Here is a 25,001-nt window from a genome sequence, read left to right as displayed (position 1 = left end):
GAGCCTTCGTGAGTGAATTGATCTACATACAATTAAATCCACATATTATATAAAATTACATGTCCTATTATCATTTTTCATTACAAGAATATACCATTTTTTATTAAGTTTCTTTTCTTTATTATCTAGCGGCTTTTTAAGGCTAAGAAATGATACCATTTGGTAATGGAATCAATAAAAACCTAAACGTCATATTGTCTATTGGTTACATCGATACATATGAATTAATATCTATCAAATAAATGTTGCACATACCTTCAGACTTTAGACATAAACTTTAGATCCAAAACAATTTGCGTTGCACTTGTCTGTTTGAGTTTCGTAGTCGGCTGACTATTATACCCAAGTATTTATAAAAATACTCACTTAATCTGAACCGTTACCCCTCATTGTAACCCCCTCGCGGGGTGAATTTAAAAATGTAGCCTATGTTCTCCAAGACTCAAACTATTTACACACCAAATTTCATCTAAATCGGTTCAGCGGTTTAAGTTTGAAGAGGCAACAGACAGTTACTTACACATTTACAATATTAGTATAGAAGTATAGATATATTATATTTGTTTAACAACTTGCCAATGTAAATGAATAAAACATTTAACAACAAAGATAAGAGCACCCGAACGATTTGACGACGCTGTTAGGCTGTACATTTGGGCCCTTGATTACTACGAGACCAGACTCGACACGGGTGACCACAAAACCTAACCAAGACCAATATGCTACGTAAACTGTCATTACGACTGACGTCACAGTAATTGCATGCAGTGTCCACACATTCAGGGCTAAGTCAAGACTTTGATAATTTGAGGAGGTATCTATTATAGATCTAAATACAAGCGAATGTGTTTAGTCTGTTATTTCAAAATAACCTTTTGAAAAGACAATATGGTAATTTTACTCTATAATAAATCATTGTTTTGTCGTAATTTTCTATAACGAAGACTTTATGTGCTGGATCTATATGCACTGATAAATTAAAACTTTTTTGTAAAGCCTAACTGAACGAAATGAAAATACAAGCGCGCTTCGAAGATTTTATATAATGTACATGCTGAGTTTCTTTCGCCGGTTCTTCTCAGGTCAGGTAATTTTCTTTTCCGAACTGACTGGGTGGTACTGTTTAATTCAAGTGTACAAGTACAATCATTAAGTTAGTGTAATGCTTCTCTATTGAATAAAGGAATTTGATACGATTTGATTTGTAATATTAGCAGCTGAGCTTCTTAGAGTCATCATTAAAATTTAGACTAAGAATAAAAGATCTCCAAGACGCAAGCCTATATAAAAAATTACAATACAAACGAATCCTAAAAATGTAATCAAGACGAAGATATTCCCTAGACATTATCAACGGTATGATTTTCATAGCAGAAGTCTCTAATGAAGGGTAAGCATAACTTAACAAGGACTGAATTTGTAAACAGCGCTTTATTAATTTATCCTTAACAAGAAGCTATTGTATTACCCGTTCAAGGTAAGCGAAAGTTAGTTTCAATAAAAGACCTCGGTACTTATTTCTAACTTGTATTGGGTAAGTTGTGACTGCCTCATTGGTCTAGTGGCTGGCTTACACCCCGCAGCCCCGTGTTCAAATCCAAGATAACTAGAATGAGAACTATGAAACTAATTTCTAACCCCACACATATTCATACCTCCATACCGATTGTCCTACAGTAAAGAAAGAAATTTTTAATAGCTATGACGTCAATGGGCTTGGTTGGTCTCATGGTAGTGGCCAACGCCAGCCGTTAAAAATTGCACTGTAAGCAATATCCATTTTTTAAAACGTCGATGCAATGTCATCCATGAAAATTACTATCGGTAATACCTTGCGCCTGTCACATTGACTCCCTCAACTTTCAAACCGGAACCAAGGCAAACATAGAATTGATATTTGACCGATTACAATAACAGACGAACTGCCTCGTTGGTCTAGCTAGATATGAGGTTGCAGACCTCGAGATACTGAGTTCAAGCCTCGGACCGATAAAAAGTAATTAGGTTTTTCTATATTAAAATGCAACAGTCTCGGAAAGTACGTTAACCAGTTGGTCCTGCACCTGAACTCTTTTCGGTCGTGTCGTATTTGACGTCCTATCGGATTGTTAGAGTGATCGGGAATACAGAGTGCACAGATGTTTATCAACAGATAGACGGCACAAAAGCACTACCGATAATAATAAAACAAAACACACACACACACACAATTGGGTAATTATTTTGCAACAAAGATCTGCGTTTCATAAAAACTAGTTAACATTCAGGCAGGCATTCAGGGTCCGCAACAATGAACGTTTAGAACCTGCAACACATAATTTCTCCTGGGAAATTCACATCTACGACTATAATAACTCAACTGCAAAATATCTGCCTTTTATAACTTAGACTAACACTCGTGAATTTCGTTAATACACAATAATAAACTTTATCACGTAGGTAATAAGTTCGTGGAATCCGTTCTGCGCCTTTCTCTCTTCCGTTCCTTTGACATATTATTCAATTTTATTTATTGCAACTCGAATACGTTTCGATACAAGTTGGAAAAGTTTAAAATGTATCGTTTTAGATATATGTATTTTACGTTATTTATTGAATGCATTTAAATGTGGATGGAAGATACAAAAGTATACGTCTGGGATTACTTGGAAAACTATCATTCATATAATTTGTCTGCTAATGTAGACAAATGAAAAATCATCTATCTTTTAGAGCTTCAGTATTATTTTCAAAAGATACTTTGGCATATTATAAGAACAGCGACGTTGTGTACACTCTTTATATGAGCGAATTGCTTTCTTTTTAATTTAAATTAGTAATCCGATCGCGTCGATACTATATTAGACTGAATGGTAAGTGGTCACCACTATCAGTAGACTGACATTGTAATAGATAACGTTTCTTACAAAGTAATACAACAACTATACCCACCCCAGAATGAAGTCCAATTGCCAGATAACATATGTATGTATATCGTTCACACCCTGCCTGTCACAATATAAATCGGATGCACTGCCTACCCCCATGTTTAATATTCGATGATCGCGTACAACGATATCGACTGATTGAAACAACTCCCCCTCCTCTCTTGTTTACTCCACCCAAACTTCAGCTTGAATCACTTAAAGTATTGACTTTTGAACTTACGAAACGAAAGTTAGCGAAGTTTTCGTTAAGTATTTTACGGTTTTCATTCGACGGCTTATAATCAAATTAGTTCTACGAGATCAAGGATTTATTATCTATTAACGTTTGTTAACTTCGTAAGCTTAACGAATACCTGTTTGTAATTCAGCTTTGTCAATATTTTAGTCGTCGTGATTAATTTAACCTTCTCGTTCGTCTAGTGGCTAGCACATGCTGTAGACCCTCAGGTACGGGCTTAACCATTTTGGCGCTTCGGGCGAGTCCCGCATTTGATGCCCTTCTATAATATTACAATAATAAAAAAAAATCCTACGAAGAGAATATTATATTATGTCGATAGAGGGTATTTAAATTGAGTGGTAGCACCCCACCTTGTAGACTTCAGTGTTTTTCAGAAACAGGCGCCTCGACCCCAAACCCGGCGCTGTTAAGGTCCCGATATCCCGAATTCGAATCTCGACCTAGACTTACGAAAAATACTTTAAAATTTATCCAGTTAATTAGTCTTGGTTGAAGTTGGACGCCGTAACAGAAATTTGGACATTGTTACGCTTTATAATTCACCGGACCGACGCGACGGCTACAGCGGAAATAAAATTAATATTTTCATCCCGTGTGATGTTTTTTCAGCTTAATCACCTGTCATTAGGGCGCCGTGACACTGGCATTAGGGCGATTAGCTTTGCCAGAAAGCTTCCATTTGTGTAACTTCATTTGATATTTATCCCGTATCTCTAATTTCCTGAATGTATTTCTCATTCTACTTAACTCTCTACGCTCTGAGTTTTGCGAAATCAATAAAAACACTCGTGTATGCGTCTTGCACTATCGGTCCATTATTGTTTTTACAAATACTTTTATTAATAAATCTTAGTAGAATTAAAGCTTTTAGAAATTCAGATATATTCGAGTTGAATTTAAATAATAAAAATAGACGGATACTTTTGTTAGCACTGGGTACTAGGATCACATGATTTCAAGGAACGCTCGAGTGTAAAGTATATATTTATTAGGTACGGTATGGCAGTTCAATTTCGTTATTGGAACGCAGATTGAGGACTTATTTAAGGAATGGTATATTTCTAAATGCAATTTAAATCTAGGACTGTGATCAGTGATTCACGGAACAGCTAGTATATTATTGTTTAAATAGATATAGTGCATCACTGCGATAGACGTTTCTGGTCCGAAACCATGAGTACACGTAACTTAATAGGCTACACGCAAGTGCGTTCCTAATTAAACTCATCCCGGCGTTCAAACAAACATACAAACATACTTCTCTGTTTTATAATATCATACATTTACGAGCTGTTTAACATAACACGTGTACGTACGTCGTACAATAAGCTACACGCCAGAGTCTTGGCAGTCTCTGTTGCTTATCATAATACTATCAGTGCCAAGTTCGGAACATTAGCTGTTATTAAGATCACATTAACATCATCTAAATCCTCGGATCACATATAACCATAATATATTAGAAACTCAAATAGGTATATTTAAATAGATAAGATGAACACATTTTTAAGGACGATATAGAATAAAGTGATGGTGAGGTTATTTTGCTACGTATGGTGGATAACAAAAAACACTTGCCCTTTGTAATAATTATTAAGTTCAGTTATCTTTTTTTTTATTTGATTTTACTTTATTTTCTTTGTTTTTTTTTTCTTTTTATATTAACTAAAAGTATGTTTATTCTTTGGTTGCTTATATAACACAACATGTTATGGAAGAGTGGGTCCCTCTGACACGAGTATGAATCATGCTCACTAGAGAGACCCAATCTTAAATATGCTATATAAACTGTGGTAACGAAATAATAAATAAATAGGGTGGATTAACACGTGTCAAAGATGATAAGTGACAAGTGAACAAAGATTTTTGTAGGTCGTCTATATCAGTCACCACTCAACGAAACGTTAGTGCGATCCAGGGAACGAGTTTGACAAATTGATTCAACTAAATAAACAAACAATTTCGTCATTATATAAGCTGGAATTCGAATAAAATAAGATAAATTAATTATTGAAGCTGCTCTGCTATTCGGTAAGAACACAATTCGCATCTCACTCGTGAATTATGAAAGTCGACTTAAGATATGTCATTTTGTAGGTATCCTTCAAATGGTTTAATTATATTGTAGCGATTATTACTATCATGTTCTATTATTCTTTGATGAAGTCATCAAAGAACAATAGAACTAGATGATAGAATATTCTGTTCCGTGATATAAAACGTACCTCAAATGGCGCTTCTCCATGGTGTTTGTTGTTCAAGATGAGGAACGAGCAGAGAGGACCCCGGGCGCGAATGGCCGGCGTCACCTCCACTAGCGTCTCATTCTCCCGGATCAGCCCATGGTAGCCTTCGTCTGGTTCAGCCAGCTCTAAATATGGAATGTCTGTAACAAGGAAACATATGCCATTATATATTTGTTGATATGAATTATATAAATATGTATTTTAGTTATTTGTTGATTACGGTCTCATGTTTTTTTCTGCTCCTAAAGGATCTATCACGAAGCATATTTGTGATTCCATGATTTATACGAGTGCGGCGTTTGTTTTTCATATTGGTGTGTCGTCATTCGCCTAATCAATACTTATATCATAAATGCGAAAGTAGCTGTCTGTCTGTGACCTCTTCACGCTTATGTAATATTAGATAAACCAATTTTGGTGAACTTTGGTGCGGAAATAGTTTGCATCAAAAGGCGTAGACTACTTTGTTTAATATGTGGTGACGGTTTGTGTGCTTAGGTAAAGTTATATAAATCTCTATATGAATGAAATACTCTGACTAAACTTTTGATCAATGTATATGATGTAAAATATTATTAAGGCACTAAGTACTAAGTAGTCGGTATTTCAATGACAAAGAAATTAATAAATGCCATCTAGTGACATTTATTTTTAAATAATTCCATATACATATTTAATGTATATATTTTATATCCGAACTCTAAAAAACAGTACTAAATGGGATTTTCTGTCCATAATCGTAAAATATCGTAGGCCTCTCTGTGTTAAATATAAGAGTAGAAGCACACATCTTGATCTTCCGTTTATTTCTTTGGTTCCTCAAAAATTGTACATACCAAATAATTGAATTGTTACCATAAAGCACAATCACTAAACTTATAAAAAATATATATATTGGACAACATCACATACATTACTCTGATCCCAATGTAAGTAGCTAAAGCACTTGTGTTATGGAAAATCAGAAGTAACCACGGTACCACAAACATGCAGACCCAAGACAACATAGAAAGCTAATGAACTTTTTCTACATCGACTCGGCCGGGAATTGAACCCGAGACCTCGGAGTGGCGTACCCATGAAGACCGGTGTACACACTACTCGACCACAAAAATTAATTAATAACATAAAATAAAAAAAAAAACAATTATACAATATATACTAATCAATAGCGTTTAGGTTCACTTAGGTGATAGAGTGTTTAACACGAGCGTTCGTTCAACTAATATAATCTTGCACTACTCGTGAAGGCTCTTCGTGGACGCATTAATGCACAGATGCAACTGCTAAAATATGGATGAAAGCCGCAGACGCAGCCCCTGCAATTTGGATAACAGCCAGGCGCCTCGTGCGGCCACCGCATATGTATGAAAATTGTTTACATGTAGGGAGTAATTGGAATTTTCAACCGGCTACAATTTATCGTTTGACGCTTCAATGAATTGCCGTTCTGGTAACTTTTTCTCGGACCCTCTTATGATCTTTACTGATTATCTTTACTAATTTAATTGCCGTTTCATAGATTCAAGTCTTTTGTAAAAAATACATTGGCAAGGAAGGCATATTATTCGATATAAGATTATATTGACGATAAAGGGCGTGGAGTTAATGCTTATTGACTTCCAGGCAGGAGACATAACATACATATAAAATTGTACTTAACTAACATGACTGTATTTTTAGATGTTGAATAAGAGTAACTAATGAGTTTATTGCCGGTTCTTTTCAGTAGAAATTACATTCTGAACCGGTAGCTTTACTTAAAATAGTTTGTTAAATGGCGATTCAAAAGTGCTTGTAAAAGCCTACTTGAATAAAGTATATTTTGATTGATTTGATGTTTATTATTTTGTTGAAATACTAGGAATCAATTAATGCTTTATCTATCAATTTTCCAAATGAATCCGACCTCGATAAAAGTCAAATCAGTCAATAACATCAGGATTTTGTTAACGTATGGCCAAGGCGATGAAATCGATAGCACAAACAGAATAATTTTAATATACCTTTATATATCAATAATTGAAAACATATTTAAATACCTATGAAATTTTTATCGAATCAAATCAAGATATTTTGTTTGTGACTCCAATACTCGCAAGGGACTTTTAAAACTTTCGACCAAACAGGTACAAATTTTATTTTATTCTGTGTTAGATAGATGTGTTCTGTAAATAAGGTCTTCAAATATTTGACGATGAAGTCTACGATTGAGTTGTCTTTCTTATTTACGTAATCGATACCGATGCAAATACCAGAGACGTGGAATCTAAAGCGAACCAGCAGATCTAACTCAAATTTGTTCTTTGCACACATTCTGAAAATACCTTAGACGTCGAACAGCAGCGGTCTAGACAGCAAATACCGTACAAGTCTTAAGGTTGGCTCATCGCTTCGTAGTTTATTATTAATTAATAAAATAAATTAAAATAAGACTGAGGCAGAGCCGAGAGGGCCTAGTGGTTAGAACGCGTGCATTTTAATCGATGATTGCGGGATCAAACCCAAGGAAACACCACTGACTTTTCATTTGCTTAATTTGTGTTTATAATTCGTCTCGTGCTCGGCGGTGAAGGAAAACATCGTGAAGAAACCTGCATGTGTCTAATGTCAACAAAATTCTGCTAGATGTGTATCCACGAACCCGCATTGAAGCAGCGTGGTGGAATATGCTTCAAACTTTCTCCTCAAAGGGAGAGGAGGCCTTAACCCAAAAATTTTACACCAAAATTAAAATTTTACATTCCGTGTTTTGTACATACAGATTTAATAAATTTGTATCGACATAATCTTTCTATTGACAGCTGTGACGACTAGACTATGTGGGCTATATTATGGTAAGTGGTGTCCATAAACGGTGACTATCATGTTGACAGTGACGTAGTAGATATTAATGCTAATCCTCTAATTGTAAATAGATTTGATCTATTTGTTATCCAAAACTTTCGTATTCCTTTGTTGCAAACAAAGGAAAAGGAAAATTGTTTTACGTTACGCAAATAATATACATTTTAACGATATATCAGAAATCTCGAGACTGGGAGAGTGACTCACTCAGATATTATGAATTTTTAATCTGTACTTAAAAAAAGTAATGTTTTTGTAATTTTACCTGTAAATACACCTCTGGCTCACTGGGTAAATACATCTCCCGTAATGTTTCTTGGAGATCTCTTGGAGAATATTTTTTGGAATTTATATCACCACGCTGCTCTAGTGCGGCTTGGCCTAATTCGGCGTTATGCTTTACCAACGAGGACGAGATGATTACAAACACAACTAAATACCATGAACCTACAATATTTGATTAAGTTCATAAGTTCTCTCCACTCGGCATCTCAGTTCTCTGTATAAAAAGTAAGCAAACCATACTTGAAAAACAAATTTGAAATGACCATTACTTACACCTAAAATTATTATAATATTAATTTCTACTACGAAGTTCATGTGGAGTAAACATTACAAACGACATTAAATGTACATTTATACATAATCAGTTTAAACGTTTACGATAATATTAAATATTAAACAAAACATTTATCCACCAGAACGTCCCGTAAAAATCCATTCCGCGTCAGATTTCGTCCCGGTAAATTTAATAATCGCGCCCGTATTCTGGGCCCTATAACCATAACGAGCGATTACGAGTTTGTCCCGGTTAAAACATTTTCCATCCATTTTAATGTAGTAAGTATTAACGGATTAATAAACGATCATCTATGTCTTTAAAGAAACGAGCTATCTTTATATGCATATATATTTATTATGGTCTAGTATTGTGAGAGGTTTTCAGAGGTTCAATTTTGGTCAGTGGCCATTTTGCTCATAATCTGACGGAACGGCAAATCCGACACAATACAAACGAATTAACGTGCTTTTTGAGGCACCGCGTAACCACTTCCGGTCAATAACTTTTTTATGACCCGACCCGATCTATAGAAAATGGCATTTTGGACCCAAATAAGTAAGCCATGAGGCGCCAATAAGGCATGAAAATGTATGTAATTAAAAATAAAATATACGACAAACCTTCTCCACGACCTTGCTCTGCTGTGGGAACTTTACAAAATTAGTATATAGATATGCGACTACATAGGGAGGTCGTATCTGTGTTGAAGAATATAAATCCCAGCATCAAATTTCACATTCGATTAAAGGGAACACTTTCAGAACGACTTCATCGGTTATTCAAGTCGACTCCTCTAGAAAATCACTATCGTAAAGTTGACCCTCGGATCAAACCGGGTTTTACGAGCAGTGACAGATGGCATTGGGTGCTTGTTTACAAAAGGATTGGTGTTTCAGACAGCGCGGCCATCTCGAGAGCTACATAGGCTCGTTCATATAGAATAAGGGAATGTTAAAACATTTCACTAACTGACAAATCACTGCGTATTTTTACTTTAACTCTGTTTTTTCTCTTTCTGTCTTAATCGACTCCTTAAACAAAAATAACTGTATATATTTTTATAGAGCTTATTATTATATTGAAAATTGAAGATAAATAAAAAAAAATATTGATATGATTATTGGCACGTGATCGTATATATGTTTATTTGATTTATTACACTTCTTAAAACAAAAGTCAATAATTTTATTTTTGAATGTGGGATGCACAGGGTAAGAATTTCTTCGTTTCTGGAGTCAATTCTAGAAGAGTCAGATCATGTCTACCATAAAAATGCATTGTCATCAGAGCTGAACTAATATATAGGATAAGAGGAAGTGGTTATAATTCAGCTGACAAGATTTGAACAAAATAAACTAACAAACATTGCAAGTTAAATCAAAAAATTATAAAAGAACGAGACGGAAGTATCTGCACTCCCCGGACCACCTCCAACCATTGTCACTACATCGCACAGAGATATTGTCTCGAGTAGAATTCAGAATTTTATTAGCGGATTCGTATTGAGCTCACCCTCAACTTTTGGGCACTCACAATGACATCTCATTACATGTTCAAATTTAAATAGCACTTTAATAGAAGTTCGTTACGCGTTGAATTTACATTTTCACGGAGTTAGCAATTTTGTTAACCTCTCGTCTAAAGAGCTTATACTTTGCTATAATGCGGTAAAATGCGTTGTTGTTAACCTACACTAAAATTTTATACGCCCCAGTTAGCGTTTATAACATATGCGGGTTAATTAAAGTTGACATGGCAGATTTTTTATACTTTATATTAATAAATACGTATTATTGTGAGCACGAGGCCACTTAGTTTCTGGAAATATATCGTTGCTTTTATATAGTTGTGAGAAACTAATGGTTCAGTCGATTACGAAACGTCGTTCTTCATAAAGTTTCGGTTCAATAGCTTAAATAATATTACTAGACGCGATAGACGTTATTGCTCCACCCCCACACTCCCATGGGTTAAGTCTCTAAAACCTTTTTCAATAAATCTAACGCAAAAAGATTTTTTCACATAGGCCAATACCAGTCCAAACTAAAAAAGAGAAAAACATCTTCAAATTTGTAGTATAGAGTGACATATAAGATTACCATGAATTTACGTTACTTTTACGATAATTGAACTGCTTCTGGCCAATTAAAACATCGCCCTTCACTATGTAGTCATAACCACGTTTTTTTAAAGGATAAGATATAAAAGCCTTTTAACTTTAGTTCAGCTTCAAATAGGCATACCATTCCTTAATTTTAGAAGTTTTAGTTTTAAATGAAATACGTTATACATTTCGCTGTACAAGGCCAGTTGAATCAATATTATCAACTTAAAGGTATTGTGGGTCACATCGGATGATAAAGAATTAATTCAGGTCAGGCTTCGTGGTTCGATAGTACTCGTTAACGTTTACGACACATACAAAATCGATGAATGAAAAATAATATTCCGCCAGATATATAGAGATAGTCTCCTTTTACGGATTTGCAACTTTAATCGGACCGAATTTCTACCTTAGTGATAAAACTCCAAGACACATTAACTGCCCAGGTGATATTACAAAGTTCAATTGTGTGCGTTAACACGGTTGCACTCTATATCATCTCTCATTTGCAGTCTAATGTAACCACAGGCATAAGGGGTGTACATCTACCAAGGTTGGTGGCCCTTTGTCGATGAAAGGAATAGTTAATAGTTAATTAACTTCCCATTAGGCTTGTTTACCTGCCTACATAAAAAAAAAGATAAGACACAGCAATTTAACTCGACTGAAGAGATAAGGCACACTGTCAACGTCTGATAATGTCTTCAATGCAACTGCCAAGTTTAAAACTAAAGGGAAACTGAGTGCTTGGACCAAAAAATAAATATATCCAGGATCCAGTATTTAAAACCGGACTCTCCGATTCTACAGCCGTAGTGTCCAGGTCTCAAAAGTTCATGTCAATAGATATAAGATAAGTATTGGTTAGTAATATCGTTATATAGCCAGCTAAGTAGCAAGCGAAGTGTCCTAATGTTCGTCAGTAATCGTTTGGTATTAAATAAATATATATGGCTATTATTCTCCTCCATGAAAACATTTTAAAAACGACATGTCCGTCACCATTTTTGTTTGAAAATTAAGGTCACTTATTAAAATGTTTTAAAGCCAAAGTGGATAATTAGATTTAATTTTTTACGCAAGTACGGTTTATTAAAGAGGAAAACCTGTCCCATTTTGTATAATTTCCTCCTCACGCCAGCACGAAGTGAGACTTTCATTAAAGATAATTCTACATTTCAAACAATTCATTAATTTACTACTGATTAAAATTTATATGATTTTTTATTTCCTTTTATAAAAGATAATATATTTTTAAACTTAGAATAGATCGTGATCATCATCGACAAATATAATTTGATCGAAACCTAAAAAAGTTCTCCATTAGTAACTAGTATTACAAGTAATGCGAAAAAATAAGTACTAAGTAAACTTTCGCCTTAAGGATCGATACTTAATAAGCCATATTTTCATTTTAGGACTTTGAAACAATAAAAAGACCTCAAAACCAGTTTTAATATTTCCAAGTGATACAAGAGCATAAAAACTTTGGTCTATTCATTATACTGGCGCCCAACGTGGGTCCGACATTATATTTTTCTCATTACTTTTCTGGAAGTCAGGCTAACGGAGAATATATTTTAACAATCGTTCCTGCTCTGGTCCAACGCTTCGAGCCGTTTATTGGCATATTTTTCAATATCTTCACAATAATAACATATACGAAGGAACGTTTATACGTAACAGTAATTAAAATTTCTTATTTCTCGTTGTATTACATAGCAACGTATAAAAACGAGTAAAATTTTCTGAGCGTATTTGAAATATTTATTTGATCGACATAAATAATAATTTGTTGTTAATATTGCTGGAGGAATATTATCAGAAATAAGTCTTGCGAGTATCCATAATAAATATTCTATGATACACGTCTTGACTGAACATTAACGCTGAGTTAAGTACTTGAAATAAGAAACAATATTTTGTACATTTTATTGTGAATTCATTATTATTATGACAATAAAAGAACTATTTCTTTTGAGATGTTTATCTTCACCACGAAATACATTATAAACACATGAAAACTAAGTGATGCTTGCCCGAGATAAAACCTTTAGTCTTTGCTTCAAATTATCTTTTTCTAACTACAGCCATTTTTTGAAAATCGAACCATACTTCAATTTAAATATTTTAAATAAACACCATTCAATTAACTATATATTAAATAAGGATATATGAGAACTCGCAATTAAAGGCTCGGTATGTGACGCGGATCGCAATTTATACGCACGTGTAGATCTGAATGGTGGAAATATTGCGTAATTCAAGCGAATTTATCTTAATATGGGAACAGTTGTCAGTCTTGATGATGATTATACTTTTATTAGATATTGTGTATGAGATATACGAGTCTCGTTCAGCAGATCTTCACTCAGACGAAATAATAATAAGCTTTTCAGCTTAACTTGATAAATGATAATAATTTCTAATATCAATCTAAAAGGTCAAGTATAACAAAAGTTAAGCGAGTTCTTTGATAGAATATCGATTAGGTTTATTTTATGCTAATCGATATGTAAATGAATACACTCCGACTAGAAATTCACAGTCGGTGACATTTTAGAAATGTTGACAAAAAAATAATTGCAACATCGAAACGTGGTCGAAAACATTCAACTATATTGTAACTTTGACGGTTCTAGTACTAACTGCCATTTACTTCCTTTCGGTTTAAAATTAAGCCACATAATATCAACACTTAAATATGACGTTTAAAATATTTTTCTTTTTAATGTTTTTTTTTTTGGATGATGCGACACGTGATGTGAAAGCGGTCAGCGATCACCCCGATCATAGAGAATGGCGCTGTAAGTAATCATTATTTGATGTGCTACCAACTTTGGCAACTAAGATGTTATGTCCCTCGTGCCTGTAGTTACAATAGCTCATTTACCCTTCATACCAGAATACAACAATACTGAGTTTGGCGGTAGAATATCTTATGAGTGGGTGGTACTCACCCAGACGGGCTAGTACAAAGCCCTACCACCAAGTAAGTGTTCTCTGCCACTTGCCTTATTAGGTCAGTGGAGACGTCTTTACTTATAGACGTTGTTAAGCGGGTGTTTAAATAGACACTGATTTATAATTTTCTCTAATCAAAAATAAAATACAGCATTGTTTAAATAATCACCCCTAAACAAGACAAAAAGATAAAGCCACTGGTCTTTAAATCTCATAGAATTAGAGTACATAAAACTACATTACTTGGTAGTTAGTAGAGAGAATAATTTAACTCTTTAATATTAAAGTAGTATTTTCATACAAATGATTTTATTTAGTCGACCCAACTGTATTCATTGTGATAGTAACTTTTTACTTCAAGGACCTAAACCTAGAAGCTGGTTTATTCAGAGACATTTCGTGAATACTTGACGAGGGTACTCAAGAATTTCTGACACTTCACCGCGATTGCTTGGCGACAGTATATATGTATTTGAGAGGACTGGCTCCAGAGCTGATGTGAGGTTCTAACGTTACGACACAATTTTGTTTTATGTATATTTTATGGTTAGTTAGAGGACAGAAAACCATGTTATCGCTATCCACAAATTGTATTTGGCAACTGTCGACTGTGTCCGAACTAAATAGGCCCTGTAATTACAAGTCTCACTCACTACTTTTTAAAAGGTTTTTATATATTTTCATCTATATTATACACATGAATCTGTAATAGACCAGCATTTTTCTTCTTATACTTTGGTTATATTTGATATAAGAAATCTCCATAAACATACATATATAGCATTGGCTTTATTCCACTTTGTTAAAACTAGACCCTAGAAAACCTATACAATAAAGGTATATAATAAATTGACAACGGTTTCCTTCACGATATATATTGTTTCCGAGTGGCAAACATTTGAAACAAAAAATGCCTGATTATAATATGTTCCAAGAAAGAACGAGCACGTTTCGTTTGAGCAAAAACCCTTTGACTTTTTGAGTTCAGTGTTCAATCTCAGGGGTTGAGAATAAACAGCTATTTTCATTTCGCGTCATTGTAATCATGGCTCTGTACGACTACTCAGGGTTGTCAACACACAAACGTTAAAATATCTTATGTCAATAAAAAAAATATTTATAATATTTTTAAATCTACAAATGTGTAATTACGTATTTTATATAAATAAATTTCTTACATATTCTACTAATTATATTCATATACTTGATAATGTAATAAGACCGAGATTAACACCTTAATGAATTATCAAATGACTTTTTGTAATTCTAAATTGTAATATATTTTTAAATTTATTGTATTTATATTTGTTCGATTCATATACTTGGCAGCATACTAATAAACAAATATTAATACAATAAACTAACATGACTATATTTTTATACGTTAGAGAAGAGTAACTACTGAGTTTCTTGCCGGTTCTTCTCGGTATAATCTACATTCCGAACCGGTGGTAGCTTAACGTAATATAGTTTGTTAAATGACGATTCAAAAGTGCTTCTATAAGCCTACTTGAATAAAGTATATTTTGATTTTTGATTTTGTATACATAAATATTTGTGTGTTCAAAAACATGGTTTTTTCTTTCACCAATATAAATATCTTTAAGAGCTTCAACGTTTACACGATATATGTATGTATGTACCTACCAATTATCAATGCAATTTAATCTGTATTTTATTTATGGTTTAAAATTAGTAGGTTCATTTCTAGAATCACATCCAGAGATTAAAGAGACTTAATTTTAAATTTAACAATTTCACTTTCTTGACAACGACACTTAATTTTCGTTCTACAATAATATCGTTATTAGGTTTAAATACTATTTTCTCATTAAAAAAAAAACAAGTGTTTTATTTACAATGAGACATTTTTGTTTTATTCGAATTTCTTGTTACTTTGCATTTGGCTCGTGTAGAACTAATATAACTTTATTATTTAAGAGCGAAATGGGCAACCCTAACCCACTATACGTGTGTACATACGGAGTAAGCTAACACCGCGCTGTTATGACTGGGAACGGCTACAATGGACTTCGTTTCGTTAAGTACAGTGAGAGGCTCCCATGATACTGTGATCCTTGTTCCGTTGGAATAAGGTTGTGTTGATAGCATATCGTTCAGTGTACCGGCAGTCGGCACTGAGTTAGGTTAGCTCGTTGAAAAATATCTTTAGTTCGACGTTACCCTTTTGCGTTTACTTTTAATAGTAGTTTTACTGGTTTTAATATTTTTGTATGTTTACATTGTGCTGTTTGTAGTTTATATTTGTATGAGATTGCGTGAATGTGAAGTAGTGTATACACTCCAGAGTATTTTCATGCATATTCTCGTATTTTCAGAGCGCTTTGTTATTTCTATATATATATATATATTTGATAGGTGGGGGTTTATTGACATGACTCATCAATTAACCTCCTTAACAAATAAGACACACGGTATATCTACGCTACAGATAATGACATGAAAATATTGTCGAATACTAAAATATAGCATTAGCATTAGCATTAGCAGCCCGTAAATGTCCCACTGCTGGGATAAAGGCCTCCTCTCCCTTTGAGGAGAAGGTTTGGAGCATATTCCACCACGCTGCTCCCATGCGAGTTGGCGGAATACACATGTGGCAGAATTTCGTTGAAATTAGACACATGCAGGTTTCCTCACGATGTTTTCCTTCACCGCCGAGCACGAGATGAATTATAAACACAAATTAAGCACATGAAAATTCAGTGGTGCCTGCCTGGGTTTGAACCCGAAATCATCGGTTAAGATGCACGCGTTCTAACCACTGGGCCATCTCGGCTCTACTAAAATATAACTGTTATATAATAATGTAACAATATAATAAACCCCACATACCCCACTTACCCCATGATAATAAACTTTATGTATTGGATGTATAGATTGACAATGCTTTGTCTTCTTCTCATGAGTATTGAAGGACTTATCCCATAAAGATAACGGAAATAAGTGTGATGATATTGTATTATTGTAAATAGTCCGTCAGTAGCCTTTGTCTGTGACAAAGGTCTCCTCTCTTGAAGAGGAGTTTCAAAGCTTATTCCACCATACCTAGCCAGAAAGACACATAACCCAGCAGGAGTTGATACATATGTGGCAAAAATGCTCAACATGCACAGTTTTCTTCACGATTTGTTGCTTCACCACTGAGTACGAAATTAATTTCATTTACTAATAATAAACAGTAGTGATTCTGATCTAAAGAATGTTCAAACTGATATGACAGAACTAAGACTTTATAATACAAAAATATATATATTCTCATTTGTCGTCTGAAATCTAGTCGATTTCCCAAACAGAATCTCCAATACAATATAATTAAAACCACAACCGAAGACTACCGAAGCGTTTCAACTACGTTTCTACATTATTCATACACACCGTAATTGTATTCCGCTACATTGAAACTTGCCTCGAAATTGTTACGTTTGAAATCTGTCCGTCCTTCGCATCGAGTGTTGTTTGTATGCGTCCCGAATTTATATGTTTGTATTTACAGCATTGTGACGTAAGCACGATGAGTAAAAGTCGAACGCAATCACAATCAACCAATTAAATATACTACATTCGAGTAGGCTCTTACAAACAAACATTCACTCACAAGCACACATTCTTACGTCATTTTAGAAGGTCATGTTAAATGTAAGACTAACACTCGTTTAGAATCTAGATCCTACGGAGAAGAACCGGCCAGAGACTCGATACTATTTTCTAGTTACTTCTAGTCTAGGTACTTATCTCAAATCAATTTAAACATCGTATCTGAAAATCAACAATTACTAACTATATCAAAACTATTACGTAAGAGGCGATTTGGATTAAGCCTTTGGCGGCATTTGTAAATTTACAACTAATATTCCTTCAATTCAATTCAATCAAAGCCGAGATGGTCCAGTGGTTAGAACGCCGATGATTTCGGGTTCACACCCAGACAGGCACAATTTTCATGTGCTTAATTTGTGTTTGTAATTCATCTCGTGCTCGGCGGTGAAGGAAAACATCGTGAGGAAACCTGCATGTGTCTAATTTCAACGAAATTTGACACATGTGTATTCCACCAAGCCGCACTGAAGCAGCGTGGTGGAATAGGCTCCAAACCTTCTCTTCAAAGGGAGAGGAGACCTTGGCCCAGAAGTGGGAAATTTACAGGCTGCTTATATGCCTTTAATTTGGGCAGAGCACGTGTGCAACTTTGCTGATTAAAAATTTACTTTCTTTAGAAAATCTATAAAGAAACAACTTTGAGTAAACTCAAAGAAGCACAAAATCAAAACACGAACAAGACACAGCAATATATATGAGATATTTCCCTGCGAACACACTTTGTACGTCGGCGGGCGTCACCAGAAGAGGATCTTTGTATGAATTTTTAACGCGCTCCGTGACTTCGGTCTGGAAACGTGTGTAAGTAACATTAGGGCAATTCCGGATCTCGCTTGCGGATTGCATTACGGTTCTTTGACAAATAAAATGTAAAGTTACTTCTATTTCTATAATTTAAAATAGGAAGTCAGACGGGCAAATCGCGGATGTGAATGTAAGTGATCACCATCGTACGACATCGACATTATATTACATCGACATTAAAGTCAAATCAAAATCTTTATTCTACATAGAAACGATATACTTTTTGTTTTATTGCCATACATTTAGTACCGGTAGAAATACCAAAGACCTGAGGAAGACGAAAGAAATTTAGTTTTTTTTATTATAATATTTTTTTTTCAATAATTATATTAATTCATAAATATAAATTATTATTCTTGAATAAATATTATCGTGTGTATTACTTATAAAAGTTGAAGTTAGTTATGCAAAATTCTTGAGAGAATATTTTTTCAGTGTACACTAAAATATCGCCTGCGCAGTTCGCTAGTCTCCCCTGAGGATGGTCGGCGCAACCGAAATCGGCCAGGAGGACATTAAAGAAAGTAAATATAATAATGTATCTCAAAATGTACTTCGAAAGACAGCCTTCAGTATAAAAATTCGAAAGTAAGAACAAAAAGAAAAACAGCAATTTATGAAAAGCGACATTATTTTCTCAGATCTCGAGTCGAGAGCGCCGCCATCTTAAGTAAGTGTTTCATTTGCAAATGGCGGCCGAGCATTGTCTGCAAACCGCTCCACTTCACGCTCGTCAGCGATTCAGAGTGTGTGACAAAGATGCGGAGAGAAATCACAAAATATGGAGTTTTTTTTTGCTGCCTGCTTAGAATTTTGACATTTAGGTCAAAATACACGACCTTATCAACAGCTGGTATATCACTGAATAGGTGTGTCTGAAAGCTGCTTCATGGGGAAAAATGTGCTGAGAAAAGCTCACGGTCTATTCACTGGCATATATTCCTTTTTTAAATTATTTTACAGTAAGACTTTTACTGTAAAATTTGATAAACACCGTTTTTGATTTGATATAATTGTGATAGCAAACAAAAATCTTCCTGATGTTTTAATCTTCTGTGCGTAAAGACGGGCTACAAAATTAGAATCTTAGTTACAATTATACAGAACCATGCAATTCTTTATTACTAAATTGAATAACTTGTACGTGGGTTTTTAGTTAAAGGAATCGAAAATGTGCCTCACAAGATAAAACAAATGTTTATTGAAGACTATAGACGATTGACGCTAAAAGCTTTAGGTACCTAACAGCCAACCTTAGACGTGCAAAGAAATACGGGGGGTCGTGTGAAAGAAAAAAACAAGATAAATTGTAAGTAAGATGTATAAGATAATGTTTTAAACTTGTCCATTTAGATTTCCTCTCTTTGTTTCCCGGTTTATTGTTATATATTTGTTGTAATTCTCGTTTTAAAACAAACATTTTGGATTTTATTTCATAAAAATTTGGATGATCGAAACTTGTTCAGCATATTTTTTCTCACGTATTTTTCTTGAACTAATTACTATTTTAGTCAAAAACAAAGTAACTTAATCAATATCCTCTCAAGCAAAAGTGAGGTTTTCCATTTGAATTTTTGTGTATGAACGCCGCTTCTAGAAAATATTGTGTAAAAGCCTACATGGTCCGGAAGAAATTCTGGAAGGTGTATATCCGACAACACGGCTCGCAGATTACGCTCCAAATACTTCTGCACAATAAGAGAAGCTGTACGTAAGTGGAAATAAACAGACAATTTACAGAAAAAAATACAACATGAAAAACAATGAAGTTGATAAATTCTGAAGCTCTTGTAATTGAAAAGGTTTTGTCTCTCTCTTAACAGAATAAACATTTCCCTCGTAGCTTCTGATTATTAAAGTTAAATTATATGTAATATATATTGTTTTACGTTTTAAAATTTAATTACGTATAACTATCAAAAGTTATATGGAAACGTCGTTTCGTTAATACGATAATAACAATTGAATATCATTGAACGGTTTAATATCGTCGTTATTATTAACTATATCGCACTAATTGATTGAATAAGTAAAAAAAATATTTACAAATTTAAATTAATTTATAATCAAGCAACAGATAGTAATTTTAAATTGTTTTTTTTTATGGTATAGGTAGGTGGACGAACAAATGGGCCACCTGATGATAAATGGTCACCACCGCCCATAGACAATGGCGCTACAAGAAACATTCACCATTCCTTACATAACCCGGGAACTAAGATGTATACCTGTATTTGCACTCGCTCACTCACTTACTGGATTTACTAAGGTTATTCAAATTAAAGTAAATCCATTATAAAAAAGAATTGATCAAGAAAATCAATTTTAAGAAAATGAACAAATTTTATTTTATTTTGCATAATATTAATTGATGTTCTAATTAAAACAAAAAAAAAACGATATCATAATAATCGTCGTAATGAGGAAAGAACAATCGGAAAAGACTTACTAGTATAATTTTTCTTCGCCAAACTTAGAGTACACTTGTAATTTACGTGCGCCCAAGTCGCATCCAATCACGCAGGAAAGTAGAAAACTGGCTTAGTTTACATAATGTTGATATAAAAGCGTTGTTAAGAGCTTTCACTCCTTGAAAGGATGGCACTTATTGTTAAGAGAATAAAGTTCATATTACTGTATTTTCATTTCAGAAAACAAGATGGAAGGTAGTTTTGTAACTAGCGATTCGGTCTGCTTGCAATTACTTCGGTGGGTCAGTCGAGTTCTTAGTATTATTTTCTGCTTTATAACTTTTGATTCGAGGAACTTTGACTAACAGATGTTGAAATTATACTCCAACCTAAAGATATAGCAACATTAATTAGGAGTAATTGAATTTACCGTCATTTTTTTAAGAACACAGACGAGAAAATTTATCATCTACAATTTAAATATAGATAAAATAAGATATCTTTGACCACAGTCACTGGAAATATGAGAATTAAAAACGCAAACTATGCATACAAATATCAACTAATTTCTACGCTTCGTGTGCTGGTGCAATAACCTCTAACAGAGATTCGTTTTGAGACACAGTCAACAGATTTTAAAAGGTAACTAGTATGATGTTATTAAGAGATTAATTCTCTCAACGTATGTCTTTGCATATTATATTTGTAAAATCATAAATTATTTTGAAAAAAAAAAACAAAAATTTTCCCACCATATGATTTTTATATACATATTAATTTAACAATAACATATTATTTCAAATGCAAGACACCCTTAACTACCTATCTAATTACCAATAAAAAAATCTTTTCTTTTTTTGACAATGTTTATGAAATTAATTACACATCTATATCAAACAGTTAAACAAACGAATAGCGATAAAATAATAAAACAAATACACAATACCTATATGTATAGGATAGGAAACCATCTCAGAATACTAGCGAACTTTGCAGAACTACCACAAACTTGTACACGACTGCACAATATTCGCAATCGCAACATAACCGCAAAACTTGAGACATTGTAAACAAGTAAAAGTACCAAGAACAAACCGATGAATACGACATGACTTACGGCCAAATCTGGTAATGTCCAGACAGACTCTGGTGCACTTTCGAAACTATAAAATTTTCCAGACGAAACTTTTGCTTTAAACTCAACTTTACTATCCAATTTTATGTCGCAGGAGCTGCAGCCGTTTTCAGAAGTTACCGTTGTAAATATCATACTTTTATACTTACTTTTATAATAATAATAAAAAATAAATATTGGACAACATCACATACATTACTCTGATCCCAATGTAAGTAGCTAAAGCACTTGTGCTATGGAAATCAGAAGTAACGACGGTACCACAAACACCCAGACCCAAGACAACATAGAAAACTAATGATTTTTTTCTACATCGACTCGGCCGGGAATCGAACCCGGGACCTCGGAATGGCGTACCCATGAAAACCGGTGTACACACTACTCGACCACGGAGGTCGTTTTATAGCAATAAGGTTGCCGTTTGAATAAGTAAATATAGTCAAATATTATAGTAATGAATAGCTACATATTGAATTAAAAATAGATTCTCTATATAAGATAAAAATCGATTGATTAAAATAAATTATTTAATATGTTAAGGGGTCAAATATAGACAATGTCAATCAGTTCATCTCAAACGTCAAACTTTTGTCTGAGATTAGAGATCGATCCAGAATCAAGAGCCAATAAAACTCTCGGTTTTATTATTGATGACTTTATAATAATTAGCAAATACTTTACTTTCCCAGATTTTTTCTCATCTGAAATAAAACGAGTAGGAAGTAGAGTCAAGTTAACCGAGGAACCGAGACAAATAGTGGCCAGCTCTTGCCAAAAAGTTACGTATCTACTTAGTTTGGTTAAAAATTAAGCCTACAGTCGAAAAAAAAATTGGCATTGATATTTGAACATATTTGGAACCGAGCAAATACTGTCTACTTCGCTCTAGTATTTCCTCGGCACTTTGCCAAGATTTGTTCATGACTTCGATCCAGATCCAACAGGTTACTAATCTTTACACGTGGCATAAACCTTTAACGCTTTTTAACATTTGATTAAAATGACTTTCCTACGTATCACGTATATCATCACGAAGGTGCCACCCTTTAGTCCCATAAGGAATCAGAACATTCGGAAAGATTAATTACGTATGCAAACGGCAAAGTATTCACGCTTCTGTACTTAATTACAATGGTATGTTCGTATTTATCGATTCTCTTTATACATGAAGCTGTGTTTTTGATTAATTAAGTACAGAATTTGCATTGAAACAAGAAACAGGTTAAGCAAAGCGAAGCCACGTTATTTGCAAAACTTGACTGCATTATTTCCATGAGAAAATCCACGAAGACTTAAAATATTTTGATTAAATTTCTTTTGAACGTTATTTAAAATGGGTTGATAGATTCCATTGTCAACGTGGAACAGTTTTATGAAACAAAAACTGTATGACGTTCTATTGAAAAGTATAATTGAAAAAGCATTCAAGCTCGACTATGTGTACTATAAACTAGATGAATTAGAGGCGAGGCTTTAATTTATACATGTCCCAACGTTGGTAAAAACATATTTTATAATTAGGAAAAAGTACAAACAATCCTTTGAATGTCAAACTCTTAATAATTAAATCTTTCAAAGGAAATATACAATAACTTCATTCAATATCGATCAAAAATTCAATTATTAATAAGGCGAGTGTATTAAAATATTAAAACTTGACATAATTCGTATATCCAAAAAATTAAATCGATAAAATTCTTGAATAGAATGTAAATTAAAAAGTCAGTAACAGCCTGTCAATGTCTCATTGATGGGTCAAGGTCACCTTTTTTGGAGGGGAATGCGCTTTGGTGGGTATATGTGGCAGATTCTCATCCGCCACTTGCAGGCTTGTTCACGTTGTTTCTTTTCGCCGATGAGCACGAGAACAATTATAAACACGAAACGAGTCTCTTAACTGCACTATCAGAGCTCTTTATAAAAATAAAATAAGTATAATTATCTAATAACTGCGATGCCTATTAAATGAAATCAAAATATTTGAAAAAACAATTAACGGCATCCAATAGCGAACACTCAATCAAATACAAATAAAACGTAGAGAAACGGTCGGAGAAAATAATCCGAATCATTATTAGGCAAATAAATTCGTTTTATTACCAGGGGAAGTATCGGCGATGTCAATGGACGTCATCAATTAGTAAGGAATGGAGCTCGTACTGAGTACTTCGGGATCGGAATACACTAAAGATTCTTAGAAGCGGTCGAGCGGAGATGACGTCGTCAAAGAAGGCTTTTTGCATTTCAGATTGTTGAATATTTCGAGAAATAAAAGCAAAACTGCAGATATCGGGCTGCCTATTCAAGTCATGCTCAAATATTTAATTTATTAATTTCACTTATTTAAAATGATCTGCTCAACTAATAAAGCAAAGGCGTGCCTCATTAGATGAAAACTATCGATCTTAATATTTTTGATTCCAGAAAAGATCACGATTAGAAATCCAGACGATTAAAGCACTTAGGTAATATGCTCGTTAAAAATAAATAATCTCAAACAGAAAGACGACGATTCAAAATTGCTTTTATGAGCCTTCTCGAATATAGAATATTTTGTTTTTGACAGACAGCGAGGAAGATCAAATAACGTTATTCATGCGATATCTTTCTTTTATTTCCTTTATAAATCTCTTGTTTTATTCAAATATTAATTGTGTACTGATCTTGCAAACAGTCTTTAATTAAATTTTCTATGATTTAGTAAAGTAAAAGTGAATTGAAAGGTGAATTACAATTATACACATTCTACCTTCTTCTATTGTTGCGGTGCATTGTTTATGCTTTGCTTTAATTAAAAATCTAAATACGAAAATAAAGTTCTTTAACAAAAATGTTTGTATCTGTATATTTTTTTGTAACGAAGAACTAACAAAAAGTATGGTGACTTTAATTACTGCTGGTTTACTCTGGCCGGTTTAATTCCGCTATGTAATATCCATGTAGTTTCATTACACTTTTGGGAGTTACGCTCAAAGTAACTTTTTGTTCTCGTATATAAATCTTATGCAGAAAGAGAAATTTGGAGTTCGTATTAAAAGTGCTGTTATAATTCATATATTTCTTTGACAGCTCTTTAAGAGAAAAGGAATACGTTGAGTATTTTCATTTTTAATACAAGCTCCAATGATGATATAAAACA

General features: G+C 33.7%; 1 protein-coding gene across 2 annotated transcripts in view; it reads right to left on the bottom strand.

Annotated features, from left to right (window-relative positions):
* The window catches only part of LOC125073814 (calsyntenin-1), a 188,271-nt gene that overhangs the window by 8,448 nt on the left and 154,822 nt on the right, over positions 1-25,001 (bottom strand). For both annotated transcript variants that reach the window (XM_047684896.1, XM_047684897.1), the window contains exon 2: positions 5,394-5,554. In XM_047684896.1, the coding sequence (XP_047540852.1) occupies positions 5,394-5,554 (161 nt within the window). The remainder of the gene's footprint in view (positions 1-5,393; positions 5,555-25,001) is intronic.

Source organism: Vanessa atalanta, chromosome 25 (genome assembly GCF_905147765.1).
Source record: "Vanessa atalanta chromosome 25, ilVanAtal1.2, whole genome shotgun sequence".
NCBI classification, from domain to species: Eukaryota; Metazoa; Arthropoda; class Insecta; order Lepidoptera; family Nymphalidae; genus Vanessa; species Vanessa atalanta.
The sequence above is the reverse complement of the archived record's forward strand: the minus strand, read 5'-3'. Positions and strand labels throughout refer to the sequence as shown.